This window comes from Cydia amplana, chromosome 4 (genome assembly GCF_948474715.1).
Source record: "Cydia amplana chromosome 4, ilCydAmpl1.1, whole genome shotgun sequence".
Classification (NCBI taxonomy): Eukaryota; Metazoa; Arthropoda; class Insecta; order Lepidoptera; family Tortricidae; genus Cydia; species Cydia amplana.
In genome coordinates this window covers 8520410-8544446 of record NC_086072.1, presented here as the reverse complement: position 1 = coordinate 8544446, position 24037 = coordinate 8520410, and the positions used below count along the sequence as shown (strand labels likewise).

General features: G+C 37.9%; 1 protein-coding gene across 1 annotated transcript in view; it reads left to right on the top strand.

The window, feature by feature from the left end:
* The first annotated feature begins 1750 nt into the window (after positions 1–1750).
* Positions 1751–24037, top strand: part of LOC134663221 (adenylyl cyclase-associated protein 1) — a 39107-nt gene continuing 16820 nt past the window's right edge. Inside the window, exons 1-4 of the mRNA XM_063519609.1 lie at positions 1751–2738; positions 16836–17074; positions 21632–21717; positions 21860–22242. Coding sequence (XP_063375679.1) covers positions 1964–2738; positions 16836–17074; positions 21632–21717; positions 21860–22242 — 1483 coding nt within the window. The 5' untranslated portion in view covers positions 1751–1963. The remainder of the gene's footprint in view (positions 2739–16835; positions 17075–21631; positions 21718–21859; positions 22243–24037) is intronic.

The window sequence follows — 24037 nt, the reverse complement described above, 5'->3', positions numbered from 1 at the left end:
AGGCCCACACATGAGCTGAAATTGCTAGATCTTCAGCACCGGACTCTTTACGGTCATGGAATAAATTCAGATATTATTTATGGCATCTGTTTTTTACGTGGAAAATAAATGGACATGGACAATATCTGAATTTATTCTGTGACCATAGAGATCCCGATTTTCTGATAATTTCAGGCCATGTGTGATGCACATCATACTGGTCTACGAGGCAGTGGTCGCTAAACGTTTGTGAATATCAGCCCTTATATTGTCAATAGTCATCTTGCCATTACAGCCACTGCCACGCCTCGGCATTCCAAATAGCTATTGCACTTTTCTATACATGTGTTCTAATTTTCCTTGTCGATATATTTATTTAAGTTATAGGTATTTGATACGTTTTATGTGGCTTTACCTATACTGAATTGAGCTTCAAACTCAATCACTACAGTGTTCAGTAAGAATGGTTATGATGAATTACAGGATATAATTCTTTAGTGCTGTAAAATTTTTCGGGATTTTCGATAGGATAGGATATTGAATTTACTCTGTTTAAATTAAACTTTTGAATACAATGTAGTGTTTTGATCTGTAGCGCAGGCAAAAAAGGCCACCTTAACATTTGTAACTAGGTACATTGACATTGGTTCTTCTACACATTCTGCACGCAATTCTTTGGCAGGCGATTGAAATTGACGAATAGATCAGTCAAATCTTACAAAAAAATCTCCTAAAAAAACATTGCGTGATGTAGTTCTATATTTTTGTGTATGTTGTTTGGAGTCCTTGGAGGAATGTGACGCTATGTTTTGCAAGCAAAAAAAAGTTGTGCTCCCTTCGTAATTTGCAAAAAACTGCAAAGATTTCGGACTTTTTTTCAGTTTTTGCACTTTTATTATAAAACTATGGGTTTTTGGTCAAAGCTTGCTATGTAATGTTGAAAGAACATTGGAACACCCTTTACAGCGCCATATGTCAAATCGAAACCTTTGGTGGTTTGGCACCGCCTTCAAAAACTAAGTAATTACCCGGATGATTATTAATTTTCTTATTATTAGGTATTAATTACTTTTTGGCAAAAATTTGCTTTACGCCGTGGGATAGGGACTGGACACGTAAAGGGGTGCCATATAAAAATTATTTTGTACTTTTCAGTGGGTTGGTTTTTTGAAGGCGGTTCCCTTTTTTTAAAAAAGATATTATATTTACCTAATTCGTTTTGAATTATTGCGATGTCACTTATTATGTAGACAGTACCTACCTATGTTAAATTTATAAAATAACACCCCTCTGATTGCTTTGAGAGTAACACAAATTATTTCTTTCGACTGTGTTTTTGTACATTATATTTTATCACGTAATATCTTTGTTCGACATGTAAGTAGATTCGGAGATTTCGGAGTCACGTCTACGTTTTGTGAGCTTTTGGGTAATTGAAAGTTACGAGTATGTACACTCAAACTGTGTGCCTGTGCGTAAGGTATGTAAGGTACTTTTGTGTAGGTTTTGTGGGGTAGAGTGCTGCTACTCAAGTCATAAACCATTTTGTCTCGACTCGGGATTTATTTCTAGTGTAACTTGATACCGACATTTGTAGTAGGTTTGCGCAAAAGGAGGTTAGAGATATGCTGGTTCGGCTTTATTGAAGCAGTCGGTGTTTATGGGTAACAAGGCTGGGGTCCCTCGGGTTGCGCGGGACGGCGCGGGTGGCTGATGCGCCCGGCCGCGGCGCATCGGCCCTGCGTCAGTCCGCCAGTCGCACGCCGCCGAGCGCTCGGCCGGCCGCCGACAAAACAACCCCTTCTATATTAACTACATACTTACATCGTGCGGAAAACGCTGAAATCACTGGTTGTAAAGATTATTAATGAATGACACGGATTAAGAAAATATTACTATATTGTTATGTTTGACTATTTTAATAGATCGTCTCTATTTGTTGAAAATAAGTTCTTTAACAATTGTTACTGTTTATATTTTAATTATGTTTAAAAGTTGCTGTGCGCGACCGAAAAAGATACCCAAAAGTAAATCAAAACCCGAAAAGATAGACACGATGTCTGAATTCGAAGTTGCTGATGCAAACCAAAAGTTGGGGGAGGAAGTTAGTGAGTCGAAAGATGAGGCTGTGCCAAAACCTTGTAACGATAAAATCGTACAAGAAAAAGTTAGCTCAGATGCTCCCGGAAAAGATATATGTATTCCTGAGAGTACAAATGACGTAAGTGAAATTGAAACATCTGATGAAGTTGACACAAATCCAGGCGATGATTCCACTGATGATGTTATCAATGATGATATTTTGGCCCAAGTGTACAAAAGGGAATTAATGAAAAAAAGATATTCGGTGGATATCAAGAAAAGCCGCATGGATTTCAAAAGGTTCTCGGTTGATTACCGTCGAGATACGGCTATGTTAGAGGAATTGGCGCGCCTTGAGCAAAAATTAGCGCAGACGAATTTTGATATGCGGCCTGGCGGCCGACGTAAGTCTACTGGGATACTTAAAACGAGTGTTAGCACCGGAAGTGGGGACCACAAGTCTTTTCAAGAGCCAAGCTCTGATGACGATGACGTCTTTGAAAAGGGTATAGCTGAGTCTACCGAGGGGCCGTCTGAGCCTCCTGCGACGCCAGTGGGACGGGACGAGCTGGCTATGCGGAGACACCGATTCTTCTCTGACCTGGTCTGCGCCGCGCGCGCAGCCGTCGAGCACCGCGTTCGTTTCGACCCTCTAGGGCCTGTAGTTGCTGAACCCGGTGAGTTGGTTGTCAAGTACGACACATGTTCCCAGGGATCGGATACCGGTATTTTTTGTATGGGAACGGAAACGGTATTTTTTCGTTCTTTGCTAATTACTTCATTTCTAATTGGGCAATCTAATAATACGAAGTCGTAACCTACAAACACAACTGAGTGCTACATTTCGAGTATAAAATAATTCGAAAAATATGGTTATTTCTATGTTTTTGCAAAAAACCGGTTCCGATCCCTGCATGTTCCTGCCCCACGGATTTTTTGCCGACGACAGATTGCCGTGTCAAACCCCTGACAAAGCGATATTAAGATAAAATGAAAGTAGGTTACCTAGTGATTTTCTTACTGCTCAGCAACTTCTATGCGGGGTATTGTAATATTTGTAATCTGTGCATATACCTAAAATACGTTGACAAATAATTTTTAGGAATATGTTTCTTGTTATTATCTTCAAAATATTCATCCTTGGCTTTCATACACAAACACTAGCATTTGTTAAAATTCAACAACAAGTCAACAATATGCACACTAATATCCGATATCAATCATTCCAGAAATAGGTGTGAAAATGTTGATGTCTTACCTAAATCGTTTTGTTTCCTTTGGAGATGTTTGTAATATCTTAACTTTTGGGGTGGGAGAAAAATCAATCGTCTTGGCCGGTGCCCAACAAAACTATAGGTACTTTATAAGTAATGCCTCTATTCAAGTTCCACCATTCCAAAGGGAAGACCTACTTGTAGGTTATTTTATTTTAATGTTTTTTTTTATCGTCAGCTCCAAACCTGTTTTGTATCTGGTCCACGATTAACATAATCCTGATGAGAATTATTCAGCAGTCGTGACGTAATTTTTTTCAAAAGTGTTAGTAGTAGGCGAAAAAAATGTTGACTTTCGTTTTTTGCGTAAAATGTTCCGTAATCTAATCCAAGTTTGTTTACATGAATTTCACATGAAAATGTTTTTGGTGGGATTGAAGAGTACTGGTAATTGAAGAGTGAAACCTCTCACGTGCTAGGATAATTTGAAGTAAATATTATCTTTCATTTGAGGCAACATGGCATGTTTCGGCGCAATGTTGAAACATTTTAGCATTAATTATTTATAATTTAGGCAATTTAGAGCATTGTTAGACCAGGCTATCAGCGTAGTGAAATAGGGACCTGGTGGATTTAAGTAGGTAGAAGGGTTGATGTTGTACGATAAACGTGCGGTGCGAATAGGTAATTCGCAACTCGTGTCGATTTAAAACACTGCCTTCAGTCGTGTTTTAATTTATCACCACTCGTTGCAAATTTCTTACTTTCCGCATTTGTATCGTAAATAACCATTGTCATTGGCATTTCCTCTAGTTAGAGAAAAATAGATTTTGGAGACCAATTCTGTGTGATTTTAAGACAACGCGTGAAATAGCGCAATTGACTTCTATAGTGGCGGAGGTAACAATACAAAATACAATTTTATGGAAAAAATATATTTCATAATTCATAAAAGAGCAATGCTGTAGCAATTTTACAGCCGGCTTATTTTTTACCGGTTTCATTTTATACAACAAACATTTAACGTCGCTAGCGGCAAAAACAAACAGTACAAGTAATTAATTTGAGTGCATATTAGCGAGTTCAGACTTTATAAAACTATTAGTTGTTTACCGTTACTGTGTGCGGATACGGGTTTACAATTTACATCGGTTTCCATCAGTTGGCTTGATAATATTTAACGTGCCTCTATCACGGCATGTATTTAGCGTCAACAATGCAAATCTAAATTGTATTTTATAATTTAAACTCAATCCGATTATCAGACCGTCAGCGTCCGCGTTGCGACACAGAATAACTAATAGTACTACCGGTTGCGATCTAACCAAACTATTTAGACTATGTAGAGCGAGTGATCGCAACTATCGCGAATACCTTCTCAAAATGTTATCGATTGTACATTTAAGAATAAGTTTGGCCGAATTTTACGTTTTTTTGCTTAGTTATATTTTAAAGAAGATGTAAACGTATTAATCTGTACTGTACCTACTTGCCATATGGAATGCCTCCTTCAATTTATTACCGCCTATTAAAGACATCACATGTTTGTTGTTAATAAAATTGTACTCTTAATTATTTGCCACCGACTCCATGCCTCTTGAACATAATTGAATGTTGTTCACAAGCTGCCGACAGTTTAAAGAAGTGATGTTAATAATAAATAATAGAAATATGTGGTCACTTGGTCAGCTTTATTTGCTAATAAAGCGTTATTAGTAAACCAAAGAGTTATTGATATTATACAAGAGACGTAGTCTTCCTAGAAGAAAATTGTGCGAAAGAGTTTGACAGTTGAAGCAGCCGCTGTACGGCACCATATATTTGATGGTAACTTAATTGTCAAACGTAAACTTCTGACAGTCAAAGTTACCGCATAATGTAAGAAGTACATTATGTGGTACATTTGACTGTCAGAAGTTGTATAAACATGTTATATTTAGTACCTTTACTGAATATTTTTAACGAACATCACATTATTTGTAGGTATAAGAATCTCGTTAGAGGAAAACTTACTCATGCCTGTACATATTTGGCAAATAATGTAATTACATTTATTTAATAATGTTTCAGGCATTTAATATTTACGAATCGTTGCTATGTGATTTACAACCATGTTTATATGCCTTTATGTGGACGGCCCTCCACTTTTTGGGTGTATGTATAAATTAACTTGGTAAACGAATCTTCTACCAACAAAGATTCTGAAGCCGTGCTTTAGGTTAAATTACAAGTCGCAAACACATTTAATTGCATATCTTTTATATCAAGTTTGGGACCGCCGAGGGCTTTATTGTACATATAGGCGTATGTTATGCGCATATTATGTCTGAACAGGACTGGGGTGTTACATGCGCGGTGCCGATATAAATAGGAAGTCTACCCTTCTTTGAAAACTCTCTAACCGCAGTCTCTCGGGAAAACCGGTTCACTGGTGAAACTTCTCTCAAAAAACTGGACAGAAACCTAATAATAGGGATATGACATTTCAGTTTAACCTCAGGCGGTCTAGCATGAGTTGCGTTCTCGCGCGCGACTCCATACATCTGGCGCGACTTCAAGCTTTATTATTCCGAGACTTCAAGTATGGACTCGCGCGCGAGAACGCAACTCATGCTAGACCGCCTGACCGGTTATATGGATCATGAAAGTAAAGAAAAAAATTACAAAGAAATAAGGGAATATATGTATAATACAAGCAAGCTTTTTATCTTCTTTTAAGTATGTCTTATACCATTGTGAATAAATATTGTGATACATACCCACATACAAGACAGGATCGATACCTGTATATAAAAGGGTGGGATCATAAGAACGGCCCATTCTTTGGTTGTGAGTGTGAAGGCATTTTGTTGGAGAGCCCTCAAGTGTTAAGTCATGATATATTGGTTGTTACTGACACCATGATTACATTTTTCGTCTTCTCTGCTTTTGTTTTGATAAATAATTCGCGGCTTTTGTAGACTCGTATGTTGTCACTGAGAAGAACGCGCGTGTCATAGAAAAGTCAAATATTTACGTCAGTAAAGGTAGGTACTTAAGTGACCAACATATTCCCAGCTCCTTACGCTGTAGACGAGTAAACTATGTTATTATGCCCGTAGGGACAAGGGTACGGTAAAGTTCACTCGAAATGGCTTTTACGTTAATAACAAAAATGTTACGACTTACGCGTTTTCTTTTCCAATAAAAACCTCCCTATCAAAACATTGGTGCTGAAAGTTTCCACATAAATTGTTTATAGTGAAACGAGCTACGATAATAGCAACTAAATTATTAGAAATAGAGTTGAGTTTCTCTTCTAGAAATGTGATAAACTGCTGGACATATACGTTGTGTGACTTTTGTCTTGTTTTTAGGGTTCTGTACATCAAAAGGAAAAAACGGAACCGTTATAGGATCACTTTGTTGTCCAACCGTCCGTCCTTCCGCCTGTCTGTCAAGACCCTTTATCTCGGGAACGCGTGGAGGTATCGAGTTGAAATTCAAACTTAGGTAACTATAGGTACTCAGGTCTACAGCCCCTTGAAGCTGTGAAAAATCGAACTTCTAGTCGTGGTTGCTTTTTTCGGCGAGCGATTAGTGCAATACTCCAGAAATCACCACTCGCCAGCTCCATTGGTCATCGTCCTTCGCACAGAAAATATTAATATTTTAAACTGTATTTTAATGCTCATATTTTTATTCCTTCGGAATCTTCGGATAAATATAATCGGTCAATTGTATGTGGTTATATGTATTATCCGCCTATTGCTATGACGTGCGTTGGAGAGTATCCTTTATTTAGTTTATATATTATCTTGTACTATTTGACAGGTTTTGTCTATTAAGTATTCTCATAACGGTGTATTTGCCTTATTGATTCTCGGCCAATGTCATTTCTTATGCAGTCGATATGGCTCATACTGATTATTACGTGTCCTACGTCACCGCATGAGTCATTGGCATGTTTCGAGCGAGTACAGTACGGACTTGACGAAGTGCCGGCAGCCGGTCTCCGTATAGTATCACGGCATCCGCTCGGCGACTACACTCCAGCCAGTGTTCCGAGTCGCACGCGCATCGCTAGTGATTATATCAGAAAAACAAACCGCCAGTGTTCTAATATTGTGGTGTGACTGTGCCTTTTATTCGGATTTGTAATAAACGGTAAGAAATAAGAAGCTTGGTTGTCAGAAACATAACGTGCGTTTATTGTGTTAATTTCTGCATCACTGTAGAGGTAACGGTCCTCCAGAGCCTAATGTAATAAATAAGGAACATATACGGTTTAAAATACACTCGTTATTTTCCTGTCGGTTGCTGTAGGTAATGGCTGTCCATTTAACCGTGTAACTGCGGTTTAATGTTACTTGTTTATGACCTCGTTGTTATAGACATGGGATGGTCCGATAATACGCCTCGGTAACGCCGGTAACGTGACGTTTGCGAGCTTTGGCACTGTTTTCAGCCACCCATCACTGATATTATTTATGTGCATGATTTCATACATTATGAGTGATGGATTAGTATTATCACTACTTTAGACAGCTGCATAATATAATTTAATAACAATGTTCACACAGATTATAGTTGGATGAATTCAAATTAAGAACCACCGTAGTTTTCCTAGCACAACTTACTACAAGTCCTACACTGAAAAGTTCTATCATATCAATTCCATATCATATAGTCTAAGTTTTGAAATGTACAATTCATGTGGAATACTAAAGAGTTTATCCAAGATGAGCATGACATATTTTTACGACATATTTCGATTGCATTCGATTATTTATTATTTTTATTCACATGACTATAATTGAAATTAGATTTCCCACCTGACTCGCCCTCCTCGCACTGCTAATAGGAAAATTTAAGAGTAAGTAATTAGGTTCTAATAACATATCAGCATTTTATTTTACTTTGCCATTCTCTATTCATTGAGACAAGTTCCATAGAGTTAATTGGGACTTATTAAAATTGCGACTTACCTCGTGCTACTGCAACAAAGCACACTGTTATTCTCTTTTTTCTTAATTTCTTTCAATCTTCATTACATGCAATTTTAATTATGAATGGGCTTACTTTGCCTATTGCATCATAAATCATAAGTGTGTTATTTGTATGTACATACCTATAGTATAATACATATGTAGTAGTATATCTTATGTTAATGATGTCTATATCGAAATATCTATACGTATGTCTCAAAGTACCTAATCTAATTTCTGATGAATTTTGCTCATTCAAACATTGCAATGACTGTGGGCTTTAAGAACTTGATCGCCTCATTTCATCTGGTTTTAGATACAAGGTCGGGAACATGTGAATGAAGTTGATGACTGATGAATCACATTGCACACACATGCCAAAATATCATCCACGTAAATTGGTCATAATGACAACCAATTATATAAAGAGCACTATTATCTATTCTCTGTCATTACCATTAGTAGTGTCTTGATACAAAGAGTGTGTACTCTGATTACGCTTTGGTAAGCGTGTTCGTTAACAAAGACTAGTGTATAGAAGTGCTTGTTTGAAATTTTGCTAGCGAGGTAAAGGGCTCTTTTAAAGGAGGTAAAAAAGTTCTTGTAGGGTTGATACTTCTTAGGCAAATAACAGGCTATTACAATAATATGTTAAATATAGTATAAATCGTTTCGAATACCTACTTTAAAAGGAAAATGAGTGGTTTTCCTTTTGTGTTTTGTGTAGTGTACGAAGTGGACACGGTTGGGCGACCAACGGCTCTGTAGTTTAAATACAGGATCTCATTCTGTTGGCTATTGTTGGTGTATCTACTGATGTGTAAATTTTCGATACAGTATTGTTAATATATACTACCGTACGTAACAATGTTAACATACGTAGTTTCATTTAAGGTAATTTATGTATGTTTTTATTAAACGTAACCAGCGTAGGTACTTGTTGGTTTGATTGATCTGCCTTAAGTTTCAACAGACGGATCTGTCGTATTACTAATCTTTAAAATGCACAGTATTTTTTGCATAAAACATATTTACAAGCAATAAGCATATCAAGAGTTAAGACTATTCCTGTTTTGTAGTGTATTCTAACTTTCTTTTATACTTAATTCATCAAACCACACGTGAGTGAATTAAACCAGGAATGCTATCATCATTCGCTGAGAAAACTTTTGACAGGGCTTAAGTTAAAAGTAGAGAAAGGGTTTAATTGTTTTTTGTTTGTTACGCCCTGCGGCTTTGAAAACGGGCGTTATTTCTAGCTAGCTGTTATTTATTAAAATGCGCTTTAGAGTCACATTTGTGGGCCGACTTGAATGCTTTATTCTGACCTGGCACGGATCCCATCTCATGCGTAAATATAAACGTGAATACTGAAAAGCAACATTGAAAACATTCATGTTCCAGTGTGCTTCGTTTTTTATCTGCATAAATTGATACAAACAAACCACTGCACAAACGTTTCAATGTTCCTTAATTTAGATGTTAAATCTTATTGAAAACTGATTCTATAAGTGATTAAGTAATTGGTCGTATAATGTGTCAGTGCTTGTTGCTAGGCCTACATGAATAAAGTATATTTTGAGTTAAATAATCATAGTTTTATATCAAAAATGTACTACTCATGAGAAATACAGTGTTTGAATGTCGAAAAGTAACTTTTATTTTAGGTATTCATAGAGTAATTAAAATTTCTGCTGTATTTACGGGTTAAAACTTTTGCCGCAAAATTTCCAACTGGAAGTCGTTAAAAGTGTAGAGTTACCTACAGAAGGGTGCGCTTCTTAAAAGGTGTCTCTTGTCCCAGTATTTTAACGTATATGGAACAGGCTAAGAGGCTCTTACTCATTTGCGTGGCCTTGCCAACCCTTAGCCTGCCGCCATAACCGCGGCCTCCTCGAGAACTAGCGCCTGTAGCTTGTTAGTCGACCGCCGGTTTACAAATTACCAGTATACTTTACAGTCGCGATTGATACGCAAATCTGTGACACATATGGCATATTTAGTTTGCACATTAAATCGCAATTAAATTCGGGTGCGCGAATGGGGATTTTCCCATCTACGTTTAGCAAGTAGTAAAATAAAATGCCGCGCTGACCCCGAAATTTAATGGGAGAGAGAATGACGTTGATGATGAGTAAGTCTCGCCATAAAGAAAGATGGAAGGAGAAGTATATTAAGTAAATTTTATGTATATCTACTTCATATATCTTACTGGGTGTGAGGGAGGCGAGACCGGGAATATAAAAACAGGTATTGCTTAAGATTATTGAAAGTAATGGTCATCGTCGTTAATAAATACCCACAAGAGTGCTTACGAATTATCGTAACAAATCAGCGTCGAAGCAGTTCGTAGGTATGCTTAAAAACGTTAACTTTGAGAGAGTTACCTAACATGGGGCAACCTTACATATATGGCCAGCTTCACGGTACACGGCATACCCAATGACATCGGCGGCACAACAGATGGTTTTTTCAATCTGTTAATTCTCAATCCCGCATGTATAGTTGCTTGTTAGAAAGCAACAGGAGTACACGAGTCTTTGCTGATGCTGACTCTTTAAATTTCTTAATAATACTTAGCCTTTACTCAAAATAAAGACCCTTTGCGCTACTTTATCTTTTAACCATTGGGTGTGGCTTTTCTTTCAACTTTTCCATCGTAGTTAAGCCTTTAACACAAAGGTCCTTTCTATTACGTTCATTCAGGATAAAAAATACAGCGAATTTTTGTTCAATCTTTCGCTTATTATATACCTACGATTTACGGTTTGCCGTCGAGCTAACGGTTACTATTTAGCGCTTTGTGGTCGCTGGGCCAGTGAAATTATTCAACCCACTGGGTGTCATTTAATGATGCAGCAGGGTTGTGGCTCGCGCATTGCTTTGAGAGATGAATAATTCGCGAATTCAGTAGGTTTAGAGTGAAGTACCTTCTTAATAGGTACCTATTCGATCTTGATCTTAAAAGAACACATGTAAGTGTTTAGTATTTCCATCTTCAGAAAGTATTTTTTTCTTTTAATCTACCAAAATTAAAATCTGCTTAAGAATACGATACGCGACTCGAATTTCCACGACGGTGTTAATACCCAGTATTAACGAACACAACTTGGCTAACATCTATCTACATTGAGATTGATTGTATCTACATTGAGATTTCTGGCAGCGTTCGTCTGGATTAATCGCTGGGATACGACGACTTTTTTTTCCTGTTCGTTGATAAGAATGTCGCATTTCCTCCCTCTTTGGCATTTGGAATTGATATATATGTACGATTTATTTTGTTCGGTCGCTTCTATCTCTATTGTAAGTAGGAATAGATTATGTATTGAGGTTACGTTTAAAATAGCCCTCTCAACTGGAATCTAAATTTAACCGTTACTCATCAGCTGACTGAGAATTTGTTATGATTATAGAGTGCAAGGTCTGCCCTCCTAGTGAGTTTATGTTGTTGGAGACTGTTTTAAAATGTGTAGGTATGCCCCCGGTCCCTTAAGAGCAGCTCGTATAACAACGTTCGAACGTGAGGTCATGCTTTTAATTCCGAGATTAATTTGAAATGGCAATGAATAAATTATCTGGGGGCACGGTAGTGCCCCCGCCAAGACGAGCAAAGCGAAGCGCAAGGGCACTGCCTACCTTTTCTCGAAGCGCTTCGTCGTTTTTTTGAACCCTCTTAACTTGGGTTTGGATTATACCAGATAAACAAAACTTTCGGGATATGATGTCAATAGTGGGCTTATTAAGCATAAAAATTTTCAATTGCATAGCTCTTATACTTTAGATTTTATTAATGTCTAAAAAACCCCGATTTCGTCACTGACTCACTCACTGTTGATCATCAAAACCTCTAGGGTACTTCCTGAAGTCCTAGGAAGCTGAAATTTGGTATGTGAGATAGTATTAGTCCACAAACAACAAAATAATTCAAAAACTTGAAATTATTAGCCCCTAAGGAGGTGAAAAGGGGGGTGGAATTTTGTATGGGGAATCAATAACCGCGGAACCGATTTAGTTGAAATTTGGTATGTAGATATTGTTATGGGGAAGGATATAAAATAGTTTCAACCCCAAAATCACCCCGTAAGGGTGAAAAGGGGTGGAAAAAGGCGTTAGGGGAAAAGGGAGTTGAAGTTTGTATGGGGAATCAGTAAAAAGCAGATTGTATATAAAAATACGTATTTCAGGATTTTTAATAGTAAATCACCCGCAACCTTTTAAATCAGAAAATTGTCATAAGCAACTTACAAAAAGATGTGAAATCCCACCAAAAACATTTTCATGTAAAATGTTGCCAAGATGAAACCATAAGGCTCGCACTGACAAAAAGTTATCAGATCTCTTGTAGAGCCAAGCTTCTAACTCTACAGGCCCTACCTTCACAGACTCTACACCTTAGTCAAAATATGTGGCTTGGCCGTTTCATTATTACAAGAACTATTTTATAATAAAAAATAATGAATAGTGAATACATTTTTCACCTTACGCCCATGTGACGAAACGGCCAAGCCACATATTTTGACTAAGGTGTAGAGTCTGTGAAGGTAGGGCCTGTAGAGTTAGAAGCTTGGCTCTACAAGAGATCTGATAACTTTTTGTCAGTGCGAGCCTTATGGTTTCGTCTTGGCAACATTTTACATGAAAATGTTTTTGGTGGGATATCTCTTTCATACAGCGTGACCCGTATTTATTGCTCTTGAGTGTAGCTGGCTGAAACGAAACCAACCAGTAGTCTGTTATTTGCACTTATTTGTCTCTGTTAATGAGTTACTCGTGTAACTCGTGTAGTGTAGGTACCTTAATTAACCTTCTGAACGCCAAACTGCACATCCATTTGCCGTGCCACTGACGCCACGGGGGTAAAATTTAGTTTTGTGAATAAATAATGCCAACCTAAAAGTGGGGTGTTTTTCAGTAGATTTTCATCAAAATACGATCGACGTCAAATGCCGTCTTTGGCATCGTTGTCACGATTTTGCGTTGACGTCATATGCCGTCTGTGGCGTTCAAAAGGTTAAAACAAACTATAAGAGATGAACTTCCGCTATGTTTCGATGTTTGAGGCAACACGTGAAAGTCGTGTCGTTTCTGATAGGTTCAGGTAAACCGCTGTATGCAGTAGGTATCCTGTTACCTACATATTCATAGTAGAGTACTGAACTTTCCATGTGCGTGCACTTCCAGTCCGTGTGCTCAATTATTGTGTTGTATTATCCGTGGCTCAGCTCAGTGACCATTAGCACTAGAAAGCGGTATTTTGGAATGGATATTTTATGATAATCAGGCTGACAAAGAGCAATAAAAACGAAAAACTTATTGGGAATTTCCATACGAAGTAACCTAAGCTACTGCTCTTGAGTGTATAAGTGCTAGCTGATAACCGTACAATCAATCAAATACACCTGCAGACTCGTTTCTAGACTACATCGATGAGTGAAAGAACACATTTACATTTTAATCGCCATTAGTGAGTCATTAAGACGAGAACTCTGACTTGATATTCGAGACGACAAGGATTTTACTCGTAGAACAGGAAAGTCTAACTTCTTAAAGCATTTATCATTCAAAACACATTAACTCTTTTGCTGTAGAGTAGTTAATATGAAAAATTCTTATTTATATTTAACTGGCATTAGGTTAATGACCGTTTTGTGGAAGTGTAAATAATATTCGCATCTGGCAAATATTTTTGTTATCATAATGAGACTGGCTTGATTCCTGCTATAACATAACTGGTATGGCTATATACATAGTATGTTACACATAGTAAACCACATTTGATCGTTTAGGAAACTAAACCAATAAGGAAAATAGACTTTCCATATTCCGATCTTAACGGCCATGTTGAATGATTAAAACATTACGTAATATTTTTTACAGTACATATGGTCCTATTTTCCCGCACTAGTGCGTAAAATAGCACTTCGTGCGATGTCAAAAGTTTAAAGGGGCATATGTACTGTAAAACGTTGTACGATACACGTGCGAATAGGTAAGTCGCAACTCGTGTCGATTTAAAACACTCCCTTCGGTCGTGTTTTAATTTATCGCCACTCGTTTCGAATTTCCTCTTTTCCGCACTTGTATCGTAAATAACTATTGTAGACCAAGCTATTTTAACTTGGTATTAATTGTAAAGTGTCGGCGATTAAATTAAGGATCGTCGAAAAGGGTCAAAGGCTAAGGTACCGTGTGATGTGAGGCACAAGCCCAGGGTGCAAAGGCTCTTGTATAAATTAAACTTGTCGTTAAGCCACACTCAGCACGGGTAACTTTGTTACGTATCTACATTTAACAACGAAAACCTTTTCAATTCTAAAGGTCTACGACATCAGTCCTTTCTAAGTATTATTTCTGCACGAGTAGCAGATTTTGTAATTTTACTCGTTAGGTATTTTATGTTTGAATGATCGATATTCAATATGGACTTTTTCGAGTATCATGTCAGAAAGATGAAAGCCATTGAAAGCTGTGTTTGTTATACTCGTATTTGAATATCTTTAACATACTGTTCAAAATGTCCAATGAAAGTTCAAACAATATTATCAACACATAACGATCATTTTTTTCAATACTGTTTTCCAAAATAAACATGTCATTTATTTCGACATGTTGTTATCTCTGTAACTCATGATAATGACTTACTGGTAATATTTTTATCAATCCTATCTTTTGTGAATTGTCGATAATAGCGAGCAAGCAACCAATCAGATCTTTCAAAGTCAGGTTCACAGCTGGCTTTTACACGTTCTACACTTCATATTCGTAGAAGTGGTCGAGTTTTGCGGGTGTATTTGCGTCTTTGTAATTTGCGTACCAGTGTGTTAACGTTCTTTGCGAGTGAACAATGGCGGAAGGCCAAGGACCTAGTATACGAAGAGATATGAGACATTTAATAGAAATATTTGAAGCACGGAACAATATCTCCGGGGAAGATGACATCGCGGATACTGTCAATACAATCTTAGATGATATGATTGGTATGTTTAGATGTATATATGTGTAGTACATTCTTTTAGAAATTATTCCTATTTTGGTCCACGGTGGTATTTTTTTCAGATATCTGTCTTTGACATTCTGTTATATTTTATAATGATAATTCTGTTATTTTATTTTGCAATATAGCCACATGTAAAGAGTACCTACACTTTATCTACATTAGAGAATAATGTTCCCGTTCGGTTAACCTGGTTCACGAGACGCCTTAGTTAGTGCACATAAAAATACATGGTGTTCAAGCAAACTTTTATACGCCTTATAAAGGTAAAATTTATTACACCAGTAAGTTGTACACTTGTGGGATACATAGTATTATACGTATTATGTTGATTTTCATTGATATTGAATAGGTACAAACTTCCCAAAGTGTATGTCTCTTTAAAACTTTGTACATTGCCAGTACCTATTAAGTAAATATATGAGATACCTGTCTCGTCTAATAAAAAGGAAAGTTGTTGCATAAAATTATCTTTATTGTAATTACAAATGTCGCAATAATTTGCAATTTACTGCTGTAAAGTTAAATTTGGGAAAGAGGGCATAATGTTTCACTTAACCATCGTAAAGGCTATCTTTATACGTCTAAAACTGATGAGAAGTTTGCATTTTATCCACAAGAGTGGCAAAGTAATGAAAATCTTGAGTTGTTTTCTCATGTGGGCTGGTAGAAATGACTTTTAAGGGATATTTTGAATGGTAAGTAACTATTTAATAATGTTGTTGTGGTGAAAAATGTTGTGATTCACTCCGGAGCAAAAATAACATCCTGTATAAACTCTATCTCTATTTTGTTTGAAAATCTCTGGAGAGTTAATAAAATTAATTTGAATTCCTTCTTAGTAAAAGGAATTTAATAATATGACATAATGTTAAGCACTCTGGATATGAGTATCTGGAAATATGGGTAGGTACTTTCCGAAAATTGGTTCGAGGTTCTACCCTAGGGTTGGGTTTTATATTTGATTGTGTCATAGGTATCTAACTATCTACTTTGTCTATTTAGAGTCTATATAACAGATATTTACTTGGGCTTGGTTAGTGACATCTTACTGACGCGATTGTGATGTGAGTCACGATGTGATGATAAAGCTCTTGAGTCATCGACAAGAAGAACACGCCCATGAACACTACTAAATCTTTTTAATAGTTAGCAATTATGAAGTTTACATTCCTGATTATGTTTAATTACCTCCTATCACTATATACATATACAGTGTTGTTTTTGTAATTGGGACACTGAGTGGAAATACTAAACTACAGATATCGATACAGGAAAACTGCTTAATAAGAAATACATCATCTATTTTTGTGACAACAATATCGGTATGATTATTTAAAACTTTGATAGAGCTTATCTTTTGAAAAAAAAAATACACGTACTTGTAATGTGGATCGGTCCAGTTTCGTCCAGAAATCATTTTACTGTACGAACTTAAGGAAAACAATCGGAGCAGGAAAAGTACCATAATCCTCCACACACACGTAATGCCCTTACGAGATAAAATAATCCAATTTAGTGGTAAATAAAATAGCGTTAGCACGCTATTTGTAGTTACTATACTATAAAGTTTTAAGTGTCATCGTTTTTTGACAGGCGGTGAATCCGAGGCAACAGCTGCAACCCACAGCCCCGCAGCAGACCTCGAGGCTTTGATCGAGCGGCTGGAGCGAGTGACCTCGCGCCTGGAACGCCTGCCGCTGCTGCTGCCGCCGTCGCCGCCCGCCACCCCCGCGACCCCGGCGTCGCCCGCCCCTTCCCCCGCACAGCAGGACGAGCCTGAGCTCATCCCTACTGACAATATGAGTATTAGCGGGTTCCAGGACATTATACAGGTATGTCAGGCCATTAAACGCTTCTGAGATTATTCTAGATTTTTCATCAAGCGTACCTACCGTACGCAATAAGTTTACATCCATATATTTACCTCAGCTCAGACACTTTCCTGGATATACTATATTAGGTATCCATACAAAAATCTAAGATGTTGATTGTTACAACTAAATATAAGGGTTGGAAAAACGAGAACCAGTCGCAGCTTCAGCCTATTTTACGTTTAGGCCGTAATGAAGAAAGGATTTTTTAGTTTTGATCCACATATTTGCCTAATAACTTCAAATAAAGATTTTATTACAAATCTAATGTGCCTACACGAAGAATTACGAGTATCGAGTCAATTTTTGCAAATAATGCTTCCAAATCTTCCAAGTAACATTGTAAATAATTAATACATTATCATAAAATAGGTAACGCCTCTGCCGATTGAAAGTTGATTGTATATTTTGCGTACGTACATTACTATTATGTACTCGTACGTACGGTACGTCTTACTGATGGTTCCGCGTAATTTCGGAAGGATGTCATAATTCACCAGTGCCTTTATCCGTAAACATAATACCTACGTACTTTGTTATACCCACAGAACATATTAAAGAGGTTAGAACGGCTATCGCGCGCAGTTAGTATCGGAACCGGTGTCGCCGCTCGTTCCTTTCCACATTTCCACATTTCTCGTGCAACGGTAGTAAAAACTTGTGTGCCTGGTGAATGGATACGCCTCCTTTAGACAGATTTGATGTCTGGCTTCTTAATCTGAACGTTATTGTGGCGCAAAAGGCATGTTTACGTTTTTCGGTCAGCGCGGGCGAGTACTAGCATGCGAGCGTTTGCTCATAACCGGCGGCGACACGTACCCTGCTCGCATCGCCATTCTACTTGTTCTGTGGTTATACCCATATGACCACAAAGCTTATCCGTAACCTTCTACGCAACACGTGTATGTTTATTTATTCATGAATGTCATGGCCTTTCCATTTCGGGAATAGGTACACCAAATTTTCCTTGTTACCCAGTAGCTGTTATCTTTATAGCTATAATACTTAAATCCTATGTAATATTAAAGAAAGATCCTTCGTCTGCTAGAAAATGTCAATGTAAAATCCCTTGCCATTCAGCTGCAAAGTTTCCTCTAACAAATTATGTATTAGGTAGCAGCGAGCGAGCATTGAGAGCGGTACGAGTACCTAAGTTAAATATTTAGCATTACCTCGGGATCGCAAACATGGTTCAATGATTCACTCGAAATAAAGGATAAAATTCAGGCTTACATTTTATTGAGTGAGCTCTTCTCGGTGCGATGTTCGAATGATTGAGTAGAGCAATTAATCACAGCTCTGTTATGACAGCGATTGGCGCCGCCACGCTTGCAGGGAGTATCGAGGCTTGCCAATATCCGTAGCTAAACTGAAATTAATTATCCTTGTCAAGGGACTGGTCAAATGTCCATTTATGTATGGACACAAAATGGACGTAAGTGCCTTGTACTTACGCTTTTTTTGTAATATGAATATGGTGAAGAACGCAGAAAGTGCAACAGACTCTCAATATGAATTTATTATGTTGAATGTTTTCCATAATAAAATTCAGAGATCAATAATTTCATCGAAATAAATCAGCGGAGTAGGTGAATTTAAATTCGAACGAGGATATTTTTTATTGAGTGAGCTATCAACGCTGCGGTGCGGTGTTCGAATGATTAAATTGAGCAATTAGACTCGGCTTGGCGGCACGGGCGATAGATAGGAATCGATTGCAGGAAATTCTGAGGCTCTTCCGAATCCGTAGCAGCCGTAGCAGGCTCCGATTCGGAAATAAGTTATCGGTTTTGATTAAATGTCAATAAGTTTATTTTCCTAGATTTCATTTAGCGCATTGAATTATACAGGATGGCCCATTTAGATCGGTCAGTATGGGAAAGTCTGAAACTATAAGAAAAATGTGCAAATTACATTAAAAGTTGTAAGTTGTGTTTGAAGCACTGGCCACACCGCTGTTCAAAAGACGTTGACGCAGCAAAATATATGACAAAAAACATCTCTGCGTATTTGCTGCGTCGAGTTCCGGTGTAATCGGACCTTAAATTTAAAATCTCAATGAAAATTACCGCAGTTAAGAGCACATTTCCCTGTCCTGTCATTAAAAGTCAAGATCAATTAAATAATACATTTCGTCGTTGATAAGGGTTCAAAGCTATTTAAACTGTCGTTATAAATTGTTCTAAAGATTGTCATTGAGTTTAATGGCAAGCAGCAGTAACGAGCGAGGGTTTAAGTGATTTAATTGACATAGATTAGCCCCGCACCTGATGCCAAAATTTGGTTTCCGTTAACTTGCTGAGCGGGATTATAACCATGGATTATAATGGCGATTGTTGTTTAGCTTCTACATGCTATTTTAATGATGACCTTAGTCATACAAAGCCTAAAAACTACCTATTATACTTAATTTAATCTTTGCTAAAAACTACTAACAACACATATTTACCCCTACAACTAAATACCTATGTACCTCGTGCGATTAGTCATCGTCTTTCTTAATGCGATTTCACAAATACGATTTCTAGGTATCTTTAAAGCAATGGTGCATGCATTATATAATTTCACACACATGACTTTTAATGTTAAATAAATGAAATGAAATGAAATTGCTGAACCAATAAATTTCATCTTAATCCCTGTCGGCATTTGCTATCAGCCGGTCTAGCATGAGTTGTGTTCTCGCGCGCGACTCCATACATCAAGCGCGACTTCAAGTATGTACGCGAGAACGCAACTCATGCTAGACCGCCAGGTGAGACCACTTCGCTGGTCGGTCTCTAATAAAAATATTGCTCTATTTGTCTGCTTTACATTAACATGTGGTCAGAAAATGATGCTTTATGTTTCAGAAAAGGAAATTGCTTTTTATTTTTGCCCAGCTTCATTTTCAGTTATGCTTCAAAATCAACATTCGTATTCCTAACGCCCGACACTGGTTTTAATTTCGTGTTCTAAAATTGTTGTGAGTTCCGGACCAAAAATGTTACTTCAAACAGTTTAATTAAACAGATCAAATCCATTAACAGGATCAAAACAACAAATTAAAACCAGAACTGGGCTCCTAAATATACCATTGTAGTCGTAACAATACGGCTTGAAATCTTTAGTTGCGATGAGGCGCGATGTTCCCAAAACTGTGTTTACAGTTTTCAACTGGCATTTTTCCTCAATTATTTCCTCTTCAATGCTTTCATTGGTGAAGCGCTGTAATTGAGTTCTTTTAATCCATTAAAACACGTTGAAAGATGGAAGGTAAAACTCCTATAATATCGAAAAAGTAAAGAAAACGGTCAGGTACGGTTGAATGTACCTTCAACCGATGTTACCTGAAGATCTGGGGGCACGGCAGTGCCCCCGCCAAGTCGAGCAAAACAAAGAGGCACGGCCGTACCATCCTTTTCTCGAAGCGATTCAGGCCATTTTCGACGTCCTGTAATTTTGTGCTGGCTGAAGCTAGAACCCTGAATTTTCAGTGACATATAGGGCTTAACATGCTTTAGATTCTCAAAAACATTAAATCTGAACTAGTAGTTTAAGAATTATTGTACGTCAAAGTTCCTTAGTTTCGACACTGACACACTCATGCACTCACTCACCGATCATCATACTCGATCTCATACTTTTAGCATACCCACAAGGTTCAAATTTTAAACATAAGTAGATTTCAGCTTATCAAGCCATAGAAAACCTAAAAATATTGCAATATCAATCACGTTTTAAAGATCTAAGAAATTGGCCAAGTCATTATACGTATTACAAATTAAAGATATCTTATTGATACGGTTTTAACACCCCCTGGCACTGATTAAAATAACCGACTTGATTTCACATTACCTACATCTCAAAACTTTTTTGTAGTAAAAGCGATGCGAGACTTGCACCTTTTTACATGTAATGTTGCTGTTTAATGTTTTTGATGGGATATAAGTAGTCTGAAGGTGTAAGTAGTTGGTACCTCTCCAGGAATAATTTAAGGGGTGTCCTGGAGCTTGACTTAACCTCGACTTGAATTTTAATTCCAATTTCACGCTATCGGCACCGTTGACACTCGCGTCTTACTTACTCGTACCTACACAGGTAAGCCTTACTGAATGTTGACGAAAACTCAAAGGTAAACAAGTATACATTTTATTTTTTTCTGAAATACTTGCAATGGTTTAATTCTCTTATAACAGGGTCTTAAGTATTTTCACTTTGGCAAGTCATGTCCAGACTTCGGAATTTCGAGAGCGAAATTAAATGACGTGTAGGGAGTTCTTATATTGATAAACTAAATTATCGTTGTCCCTTGTACTAGTGGTCGTTGCAAGTTTTACTTGTACATATATTACAATTAGGTATTAACATTAAACAAAATAATTCTTAAGTTTGTTTTTTGTTTTCTTATTTATTTTAAAAGGATTTTTTTAAAGTTAAATCATTTAGAATTTAGATTTAGAAGACCGTTGCCCTGCATCTTGCCTCTCCGAAGGTGAACAGTATTATAATCGCTATAAATATTCTCAATTGACGCAGGGTCCGCTTCGGGCGTATTTGGAGCTGTCCAAACAGATCGGCGGAGATGTCGCCACTCACGCCAACCTCGTCGGAAATGCTTTTCAGTAAGTTATTATCGGTATTCATTCCAAATTCAAACAATAACTTTGACATTGTTGTTTTAAAGACTTTGATTGTCTACTAAACAAGAACTCTCCAAAGTCCATCAAAGTTGTAGCGCAATTTTTATGCGTAATTTTATTCCAGGGCTCAAATGCGCTACATTCAGCTAGCTGGCTCCCGCAGCAAACCATCGCAGAGCGAAGAGATGCAACTGCTGGCTCCTACCAGCGAACAGATATCTGCCATCCAAGCATACCGTGAGAAGAACCGCGCGTCGAAGCTGTTCAACCACCTCTCGGCCATCTCCGAGAGCATTCCCGCGCTGGGTTGGGTGGCGATCGTGCCCACGCCGGCGCCGTACGTGAAGGAAATGAACGACGCCGGGCAGTTCTACACGAACCGAGTGCTCAAAGAGTGGAAGGACAAGGATCAGAAGCACGTGCAGTGGTGCCGCGCCTGGGGGCAGCTGCTCTCCGAGCTGCAGGCCTACGTCAAACAGTACCACACCACCGGGCTTGTCTGGTCGGGTAAGTTAAATGCTATACATTACAGTTCAGAACGAAATCATATCTTACTTGTCGCTGCAGCAGCTTAACCGTACCTACAAATTACAAAAGATCGCATAACGTTGCCACTTTCTAGGTATGTTTTTTTTTTTTATGATAAACTGATCGGCGATTGGCTCTAGACACACCTGATGGAAAGTGAAGACAGAGCCTAAGATGGAGCTCACCGGTTCAGTAATAGCCTATTCACTCTAGCTTTAAAGAGACCGAGGTCATATTTCTCAGGGAATACGGATGACGGGAGCGCATTCCATTCCTTAGCCGTCCTTACCAAAAATGACGAGGCAAATCGTTTTGTGCGGACAAATGGGATGTTAACCACGAACGGGTGCATTCGCTCCCCGCGCCTGGACGTCCGATGATGGAAAGGGGAAGGTGGAATCAGGTCATGCAGCTCTTGTGCGCATTCTCCAGAATGTATCCGATAGAACACCGATAGACATGCGACTCGTCGGCGATGATCGAGGCTCTGTAACTTTGATTTGACAGCTGGGTCATCGCCTAAAAGTCTATGAGCCCGGCGCTCTATTGAGTCCAGGGCCGCCAGCTGATACTTGGCGGAACCGTCCCAAAGGTGGCAGCAGTATTCCATGCACGAGCGGACCTGTGCTTGGTATAGGGAGAGAAGCTGATTCGGCGTGAAGTACCGCCTCACCTTAAATAGGACACCAAGTTTCTTGGCAGCAGTTTTAGCCCTGGACTCAATAGTCGACCCGAAGTTTAGGTTGGGTTTTAGACTTAGACTATGTAATATAGAGTTCCTTCCTGAATGTGAGTAACATTCCTATGAATATATAGTACTGACGGCGAGGGTGCCTCATTGTCATTTGTCCCTTAATCTGTGTTCCAAGCGAATCTGCATATAGTATAAAGCAAAAATTCATTACACGTTTCTGTTGACCGTAAATATTGGCCGTAGAACAATGATGTCAACGAGAACCGCGTATGACGTAAGTATCCCTATTATTATAAAAATAGATGGGCAATATATGTATTTTTCAAGAGTAGAGTAATATTATGTAATCAATCAGAAATTGGCAAGACAACTGCCATTAGCTTATATACAAACATGAGGGTAGACAAGGCCTCCGCGTTAAGGTTTTATCGTCCCATTATGCGCGGCTTATCCACTCTAGAGTTACACAAAAGATGTTGTGATATCTTGATGTCCCATTCGTTGCGTGCCTCACGATCTAATCCCAATAGTGTTGGTACTTAAATACAGATACGTAATATCGTAGTCTCTTGACTTGAGTTTACTATCTTTCAGCGTAGGTTATATTATAACTGTAAGTAATATTGAATAATTTTACGGTTTAGACTGACTTGTTTTAAGTCACAACAGTAGAGTAGTTGTTAGTATGTCTCACAACAGTTTAAATTCGATTGTAAGTAATAATGTTAGGTCTAGCAAGTTTGTTATCTTTATAAATATGGTTATACCCATTAAATGTAATACACATTTATGGGATCATCTGAGTATCTGTCCAGACATGTGGTCTACTCATAGACCGTTTAAAACGAACGTGGCTATTTCGAATATAGGTAATAATTTACCTTAATGTAGCCAAGAATGCTTTTTGTTTTAGACTCTAGATTTTCAAAATAGAATAGATAATTGTATCACTACTTTTATAAATAAGTCGCAGTGAAATATTCACATGAGAAGTATTGTCGGGTCTTTATACGGTGACGATACTCTGCTGCTAATTTATTATTCAGTGAACAATCGTTGGTTTGTAGAGGCCGCACAATT